At 43.9% G+C, this 9,486-nt stretch overlaps 1 protein-coding gene across 1 annotated transcript; it reads left to right on the forward strand.

Moving 5' to 3' along the window:
* The first annotated feature begins 247 nt into the window (after positions 1 to 247).
* igfbp5a (insulin-like growth factor binding protein 5a) lies at positions 248 to 8,431 on the forward strand. Its single transcript, XM_023420336.2, has 4 exons — positions 248 to 1,049; positions 5,198 to 5,406; positions 5,871 to 5,990; positions 6,121 to 8,431. Exons 1-4 carry the CDS (start codon positions 716 to 718, stop codon positions 6,256 to 6,258), a joined length of 801 nt encoding a protein of 266 aa, XP_023276104.1. The 5' UTR covers positions 248 to 715; the 3' UTR covers positions 6,259 to 8,431.
* The last annotated feature ends 1,055 nt before the right edge of the window (positions 8,432 to 9,486 follow it).

The raw sequence follows: 9,486 nt of genomic DNA on the forward strand, positions 1-9,486 counted from the left end.
ATCTGCCTCGTTCTTAAGCACAAACAACCAGAATATAATCGCTTTTAAAAGGCTGTGAATGCTGAATGGCCACTCTGCAGCGAGAGAGAAAAGGTCTTATTCAGTCGCCTTCAGGAGCATCGTCTCGTATCTGGCAGATCTGGAGACATGCCAGCACCCGCCCTGTGAAATCAGCATCTGAGCGCACGGAGTTGACAAGTGCGCCTCCCCCTCCAAACGTTGTTTGACATACCCATCGTTATAGGCTTCGCCTCTGGCAGTTTCTTTTTTAAAAGGCAAGCTCAAAGCCACAGATTATACATTCTGCTCACAAACCGTGTGGGTAAAATAACCAACAGAGAGAGCGCGAGTGGGAATCTCTTTCTCATTTGGAGACAAACAGCTTGCGCGTAAACGGCACCGGGCATCACTGAAGGGACAGATACGTGGTGTCTGGATATTTTATTGTCTTTTTTAATAAATTGGTGACTTCGAGGTTGAAGGACAACGCAGGGGGGGGGGAGGGGGGGTCAGTGTGTGAATCTCTTTGTGGATTGCGTGCATCGGATGCGGTGACATTTGGAACCTTAGCGCGCAAGGCACCTGTGGATGCAGCTAACACCCCCCTGATGGTTGGACTCAAATCTTTTGCCAAGAAAGGATTCACCACGAGATTTAGTTGATAATCGTCGCGGTTTCGGTCACACACTCTGCAGTTTTAGACGTGAAGCGCACCATGCTGCTGAGAGTTTCCTTCCTGGTGCTTCCCCTGCTAAGCATTACCGGCTGCGGCTCGTCGTACGTGCCGTGCGAGCCGTGCGATCAGAAGGCCCTGTCCATGTGTCCGCCGGTGCCGGTGGGCTGTCAGCTGGTGAAGGAGCCCGGCTGCGGCTGCTGCCTGACGTGCGCGCTCGAAGAGGGCCAGCCGTGCGGCGTGTACACCGGGCCGTGCACGCGCGGGCTCCGCTGCCTGCCCAAGAACGGCGAGGAAAAGCCGCTGCACGCGCTCCTGCACGGCCGGGGGGTGTGCAGGAACGAGAAGTTGTATAAACTGCTGCATCCCTCAAAAGGTAGGCCTGTGCAGAGATGACTGATTCAGATCACAGTGACTGTAATTACGCTTAAACAGGTCACTGACAATTTGAACATTAATTAACTGAATGAATTGAGTCATCAATTGATGGCTGCATAAATCTGTCCTTCGTTAACCAATAGTGTCAATACTCCTGATATTCATGTCAGCTCTGATAGTATTTCTATTGCATTACAGAAATCATGTTTCAACCGAAGATCTAAAGGGCTCTGGTGCAAAGAAATAGCAAACAGCTGGACAGAGATGTTACTCCTCCCTTGTCAATGCAGGAATTTTAATGAAGCACACAAGTAACACCCACACCCACAGTCAGCTAGTGATGCAGTGGCATGTGAAAAAAAAAAAAGACCTAGACTGTAATCACCAGTCCAAAAATCAATTTCACACTCAGTCATGAAACTACTCGTCAGGTATGCTATGAACGTATTTTTATATTTACTGAGGCTGAGGGATGAAACACAAAGAAAGAGGGTGAAGGGAGGCTGGATGCCCTCCTCTGTCTTTGGGAGCCAGTGAGGCTGATACAGGTCAACTCACAGCCCTCCTTAAGACGAGTCGACACCTGTCGTTACCAAGGCACACGACTCAAAAGCCCTCATGCGTCTTGACCCTGTGAACTCTGTCAACAATTGGTGCCGAGTGCCGATCAACCTGTCATCTCTGTTTGAAAGGCCCTTGTGGGGCTGCGTGCTGTAAATCAGTAGGTTTCGTGTGAGTGGCCCATCGCCTCGGGGCCCATCAGCTGACATAAAACAAGGGAGAAGATTACAGGTGGTGTTCCTTTGAATGGCAGTTCAGGGACAGTCACTGTGTCTGCTACAGGGAGCACTGAGGAGAGCTTTGTGGGAATCTTGGCTTGTGGCCCTTTGCACTCACTATCTCCGAGGTGTGAAATCCTATTTTACCATCTTCCCTTCGTCTACAGTTTCTTGTCTTTTCTTTTTCCTTTTTTGTCTTTCAGCCTGTCTTTTGTCAACCCCACCGCACACCTCTACTTTTCCTCATCTACCACCTGTACCTTTTCCCACACCTAGCCCACCTTTTTGTCTCCGTCTCTCTATTCTCTCCCCCCACACTGCTTCTTCTCCTCTTTCCCTGCCTGGCTACTGTCCCTCCTCATCTTTTCCACCCTATTCTTATTCTCCCCCCATCCCTGGTTTCACCCGTTCCAGTCTGTCTTGTGCTTTATTTTCCTACAGATTGGAGTTTTAGTGTTGAAGCAAAGCTACTCTGGAAACATAAATAATCTCACTGGCTGAGTTAAACCTCAGTGGGCTGAGCCAAAGAACCACAGTTTTTCTGGCTAAGTAACATTAGCATTAAGTCCAGTAACAAACGGCAGAAGATAAGAAAGAAGCATTGAGACATTGCCAGACAAATATATCAGTGTCACATTCAATTTAGCTCTATCAAAGATAAGCATGTTCTCTAGCTATCCGTCTGACATTTACAGTCATTTTTTAGTTGTTTTTATCATCAGTTTTCTTTTTAGTCAGTTTGCACTCAAAAAAAAATCTTTGGCTGCACTCATTCAACCAGAGACTATTTCAACCTCCAGTGCAGATCTGCATCTGAGAAATTACTGTAAACTCCAATCTTCTATTCATCTCTCCTTCCCCCTTCCTCCCTTTCCCACACTATCATCTGCTCCCTCCCACCTCACTTTGTTCGTCCCACCCTGGTCCCTTCATCAGGCTCTCCCCCGCTCTTCTACCTCCCCCTTTCCCTCCCCTCCCGCCCTCTCCTCTCTCTCTCTCTCTCTCTCTCTCTGTCTCGGCACTGCAGGCAGGCCCAGGCTGTGCAGTGATTCAGCAGAATACAGGCTGAGCGTGGGTTACTGATCCCCCCCACCCCCCTCTCCCGTCTGTCTGCCCGTCAGCTAGCTTCTCCATTAACACCACATCTCTTGCTTGGCGCTCACTCGACACATAAATTAAACAAAACCTATGTGCACACTGATAAAACTGACATTTCATGCACAGTGGAGAAGATTTATTAAACCATATATTCATGATGTAAGTAAGCTTTTTGCACAGCTACTTTAATTCACTACTATGGAGGAGAGCAGTTATCATTAAACCTGCATAGAAGCTAAAAATAATAGGAGTATTTGTGTTATGCTTGCAAGTGCATGTGGCACCATGAAACTCTAGTTAAGAGCGAAGGAAGGGAGGAAGGTTTTCTTTCCTGCAGGGATCCGGCTCTCCAGGATCCCTGAGTCTCTCAATTCAAACTTGAGGAAAAGAGAGAGGAAGAAAGAAAAAAAAAAAAAGAAAGACATGATCACTCAGCACAGGTCAGATTAGACAAGATGGAGGATTAGCAAGTGAAGACTTGATTGGACTTAGAGTGGCTGCTGATCTGCCTCAGCTTTCTCTGGAGAAAAGAAAAAACTGTGTCAGCAGGAAACTGGAGGGAATCTCTCGGTTTTTCCAAGAACCTGTCATTATGGGCACTGATGACATCATCATGATCTTCATCATCATCACTGCTGGGAGAGGGGGCTTGGGAGGTTTTAAGCATCATTTGAAACAAGGCAGTGACCTTGTTTCACCGCCCAGTTAGCTTAGTAGCTTAGCGATCACGTCAGCGCAGAAATGGAGGGGTTTATATGCAGAGTTTGCAATCTGCCAAAATGCAGCGGAAACAAGTGCGTGACACAGCAGTGGAAATGGGCCAACTGTGGCTTAGGACACATTCAAGGATAATGCATGTTTAAAGCTATAAATGAAGTGAAATATCAGTTTAAAGCTTTTGGGAAAGAACGATCCAGCCTCAACACAGTCGTTGTGGTCGAATGAATAGAGGGTGGGATGAGGGAGAGGGGTGAGGGCTGAAGTTTGTACAACTGTGTGAGACTCCCCAGAATTTCGCAAAGAGCTGTATTTTTGCACAGATGAAAGGTGCATGTACATGAGGGCTTCTGTGGGGGTTGGGACCCAAACTGGGCTGCGGCTGTTTGTGGTGGCTTGCCACATGACAAGTGTAATAGTATGTTTTCATGGGCCTGGGTGCCAGGGTGAGACTAAATGTCTCATTTAGGTCACTGGCTATAAAAGTTTTAAAACCCCTGGTCTACATATACCCCAAACTGGCAACCCAACTTGCCATAAATGTAGGCTATGTTGTCCAGTATGTCAACACATCCAGTCTGAAACTGGCCAGTAGCCACGAACTGTACTAAATAAGCATTTAGCTTGTGCAGTGAAATCATCACGTTGTGTGTGACGTTTCCAAATTCGACACTCCTGTCCTGTGCCCTCCTGAGTTTGACTTTGCTTTTTAATTTTAGCCACTCAAATAGGTACATTTCCAGGTGGGAGTCATCATAGTGCTTTTGATTTTGACCCCTCTTCAAACAGTCTCTTGAAAGCAACAGAAAAATGCTTTGAAGCCGTGTTCGCACAGGACTAATATTACACCTGTGGACATTCAGTTGTTCGTAATAATTGGTATCATTGGTTATTTTAATCCTGCTACGTCTGTAATTTGTAAAGTACCGACCATACCGTGGCGAAGACAGTTCTCTGATAATAGTAATCCTGCGTGAATCAAGCTTCAGATAACTGCAGCTGCACATTCTTGTTCTTGCTTTTGTAATTGTGTTTTTATTCTGTTATCCCCATGCCTGTAATAATTTAAGAAAGGAGTCAGTTGTGAACTGAGGAGTTTTATGCCAGTTTAAAATGTGAATTTAATATAAACAATAACATGAAATGGATTTTGGATGGAGTTTTGAATTACTTTTTAGGGCTTTTCTTTTTTTAATTATGGGATTTTTCAAAAATGAAAGCACATGTTTGGCGGAGACTTTATTCAATTATAGTGCAGTGGGAGTGAGAGTGGACTTTCTGACCACTAGTAGCACTATGGGGTAATGTTTTGATTTGTTTGCATGTCACGCTCTACTAGCACATGCACAAGTACATAAACAGTATGTGCATGCACGAGCACGCATGTGCAAAACACATTCCTGCCAGATTCTGCATGCAAGCTATACGATGTCCTTCAGTCTAACACAATTTCCCAGCTGACTGTTGGTCAGATGTAAACAATGCAGTTTTCAAAATTAAATGCACTCAACCCTTTTATTAGGCCTTAAACCTCATGTCTTTATCCTCTCAGATGAATCTAACGATGACACCCTGCTGCCCGTCCCCGAGTCAATGCTGCCCCAGACCAAGGTGCCCTTATATGGAAGAGACCACATCAGCAGTCGGAAGTTCCAGGCCATGAAGCAGGCCAAGGACCGCAAGAAGCAGCTGGCCAGGGTGGGACATGCCAGCAATCTGGACTTCTCACCGCTAAGCTTGGACAAACTGGACCCCGAGTTTGTAAGTGAAGTAGACACTACAAAGATGCATACCAGAGTGAAAAACTGACTCAGCTCAGAGCAAAGTTTTTGCTCCATTGATCGAGATTTGAAGCAACTTTTCTGAAGCATATTTGGTCTGGATATTGACAAATTCAGCTTTACTTTAAATTTAGAGCAATCGCAGATACTGCATCCTACTGCTTCAGGCTTTATTTGTCTTGCACACTGGAAGGAAACCAGTTCTGACAAATCAGCCAAGATGCCCCGCAGGGCCAGTTTCACACGTGACAACGTGGTGTGAACACGTGTGAAATGTCAAATTACTGAAGTTCTCATTAGTGGAGGTGTTTCCCTCATCCTTATTCTTGATTTCTGGGGATTTTCGCAAATTTTCAAGGGCATTTTGAGTCATAGTTTTTAACTCTGGTGCACAAATACACACTGTGATCACACAAGCGCTCACACCTGTGTCTGTGTGTGTAGGGGCCCTGCAGGAGAAGATTGGATAATCTCATTCAGAGCATGAAAGACACTTCTCGGGTCTTGGCTCTCTCTCTGTACATCCCCAACTGTGACAAGAAGGGTTTCTTCAAGCGCAAGCAGGTATGGATACCATCTGGTTTGTAACAGCATTGTGGTTTTGAAACAACTTTACACTGAAGCAGAAATACCACAAGAAATCATCAGAAAACAAGCTTCTCTAACCGCTTTTCTAACCACTTGTTTCTCGCAGTGTAAACCATCTCGTGGTCGAAAAAGGGGGATCTGCTGGTGCGTCGACCGGTTTGGCGTGAAAATCCCCGGCATCAACTACGCCGGAGGAGACCTGCAGTGCAAAGATCTCGACAGCAGCAGCAACAGCAACGAATGAGAGTCCAAGTGGCCGTACTCGTTGAGCCCTGTTCCTCTGAGAACCTGCCAATCAAGCTAGCACACGTAATGACTGCCAATCAGGAAAATATGGCACAAATGCTTCTATATGGTCAGGTGTGATGGACTGCGTTATTGTTTTGTTTTTTTGTTTTTCGAAGGGGAGCCAAACTGAAAAGCTTGCTTAGATGAAAGTCTGCACATGTGGGTCTTAACTGTGGCTCCCCGCTGACTGTGTACTATGTTTGAGGTTAGCTAACACCTCTTCTCTTTATATCCATAGATAATAGAGAATTATATATATTTGTATGATATTGATAACCTGTTGTGTACTGAGTCTGCGTGGCAAGTTCTATATTCCTAAATTTACTCCAAGAAATAGACATATTTTAAATGAGTCCGTTCTCATCTAAATTAGCAATGTTTTACTAACTGTTATTTGTGTGAATGACATGACATATAAGAGCCCTCAACCTACTGTCACTGAACACTATCCTACTTGCAGGAGACCAAGCAGGAAAGGGGGGGGGGTCTGCAGGAGACTGGGTGTTTTATACCGTCAGTGTGGGCAGAATGAGCTGATAGCCATTTCTTAGCTAGGGAATTAACATGTTATATGTTGTTTGATGAATCCGTACAAAAACCAGTGTAAAAATGCCATTTTATGGGGGAGTTGTGTACCGCTCTATTTCTTGGCTGGGAGCAGTCACTTCCCTGCGTCTCTGCAGGTTGTCTGGAGAAAATAGAAATCCGTGCTCAGAGTTCAGCATTAAATTCTAGGAAATTCAAATCAGAAACTAACAACAGTATGCTTATGATTTATGGAACTGTTTTTGCCAGTTAGAGATACTTATTTTCTCAATATTTTCTCTGGTCTAAAACTTTGTCCTCACGGTGCACTTAGCAGTAACTGTAGCTCATTATTTTTTGCCACTGTCATATGAGACTTGTTTGCTTCTACTTGTCAAACGTGACGTTAACTGGTGAAGCAGGTTGTATTTTGGACAATCAAACCTGTCTCAATGCCGAATTAGCAGATTTAAAAATTTTCCGTATTCACTGTTGGTGCTCACTAGATTTCCTGCTCTAAGCTCAGAAAGACTCAAAGTGCTGTCATGAACAAGCAATTAGGATAAAACCTCACTCATAAACAAATACTGTGCTGTAACAGGTTAGATATTTGACTTTTGAAAGGTCATTTTCAAGTCCTGACAACTGTGTCCACTGTTTGTTAATGGTCTTAGTGTGTGTGTGTGTGTGTGTGTGTGTGTGTGTGTGCATGCTCCTGAGTGTGTGTATGTGCTATGCCCGTATAGTTCTCAACTTCAAATATCTCTGATTTTAAATTTGTATGAGCCCAGCCTACCCAAGCTACCAGCCAGCAAACACGGCGCTGTGCTTTTCCCTCCACAACTCGCACCCAAATCATATGCAAAGGCCCCACGTTGCTTATTTTTCCATGTGTAGGGTCTTCACTGCCACCACACAGGCAAATCCGTCAGCCGATAGTGACTTGCTCTCAGGGCTCATCCGGTCCTTTATCCAGCGAAGAGCAAGGTCGCTGAGTTTGTATGTAAATTCAAGTGCCTTCTGCCCCACGCCACTTTGAATTTTGATTTGCATGTGGATCCATGGTTGTCGAATGCGTGAGAAAAGAGGAAACAAATTTCAGGTGTGGATGTGGTCTGGAACAATTTCTTTTTTGGTTTTCAGTTGGTTGCTGACAAAGATTATCATGATCTTCCAGTCAAGCGCTGCTGAACGTACGATGACGGCGGACAAATCTCTTTGTTCTATTGTTAAAAATTTGATCCTTTTTGTTATTGGTGTTGTTATTGTTGTTGTTGTTATAATCTCAATGTTCAGTTAATGACTCTTATAATCTCGGACATTCCTAATGTCAAATCACTATATTGTGATATTAGGAGAGCTTTGACAGGGGCTCATCAGCCTTTTCTTCCCAATACAACACCTCTCTTGTGCTGTTGATTCTTGCACACATGTAAACACAACACAGTGACACTTTGAACATTTCAGAATCTCAATTTTAAAAAAAGATTAATGTGAACATTATGGTGAAATATTTATCAGGCGTGTAATTGATGTACTCGTTTTGTTTTGTTTTTTTAAACGACAAAATCACTATTTAAATAAAGTTCCTGTACTCACAAAAATGCAGATCTGCACTTTTGTCTTGAAATGTGGAAACTTGGAGATGGTAAACCGATGAGTCAGCTGGTGAGCTTTTGTGTGATAGTCATCTCTGTGACCTTGACCTTGTTAAAGACGCTCAGGTGACGCTCCATGCAGGTGGTTTCCGCTGTCAAAACCCACTGTGACATCACCGATGGGGATGTTTCCACCCCTAGTGCTCGCTGTGTAGTTAGCATAGCTGCAGAGACTAAAATGCTCCACAGAGCTGAGGGGAGCTTCAAAGCTGGGGGACAATTACCTGTCAGTTCATCACTATGAGTGGCGACTATCACATTACACATTACATTTCACCCATTGTTAATATGAAAATATAGGATTAGAGCAGCTTTACGATTTTTTGAGCAAAATTCAACAAGCCACAATAGGGTGAAACAAGAACTTAATCATAATGGCTTCGATTTTACTCATGATGTTAAGGGGGTAGGTTCAAAAACTAAGGCTGCATGTTCATAGAACTCAGTCATAGGGTTTTTCCAAGGATTTGAAACGCATGCTGCAGTACAACCAAAAAGCTAAAACATACTGATGAGTCTGTTTTCTGTATTCACATTTTTTGGCAAAAAACTCATTTTTTTCTTTATTTTCCTCTAATTCTCAAATTAGCATTACAAATGCACTTGTATGCCTCTGCCAAGCAGCCAAGTTGCAGGAAGTATGTTCACAATCTTCTTGAAATAATCTTGAAATAATGGCCAGAAGTCTTTTTGCAGAACATTATGATTTCACAGTGAAGTTGACCTTTGACCTTTTGGATATAAAATCATCCTCACTTCATCATCATTTTCTCCTATTAGACATTTGTGTTAAATTGTGTCATGATTAGCGTACGAATTTGGGAGTTATGGCCAAAAAACGTGTTTTGTGAGCTCACAGTGACCTTGACCTTTTGACCTTTAACCACCAAAATGTAATCAGTTCATCCTTGAGTCCATATAAAGGATAATTACTGCGATATCGCAATAATGCACTGGCTCTCACTGGCGCAGAGGCAAAATAAAAACACAATGAGCACAAA

The sequence above is a fragment of the Seriola lalandi genome, unplaced genomic scaffold, assembly GCF_002814215.2.
Source record: "Seriola lalandi dorsalis isolate HSWRI2012SDOR001 ecotype SW California unplaced genomic scaffold, Sedor1 jcf7180002054630, whole genome shotgun sequence".
Taxonomy (NCBI): domain Eukaryota; kingdom Metazoa; phylum Chordata; class Actinopteri; order Carangiformes; family Carangidae; genus Seriola; species Seriola lalandi.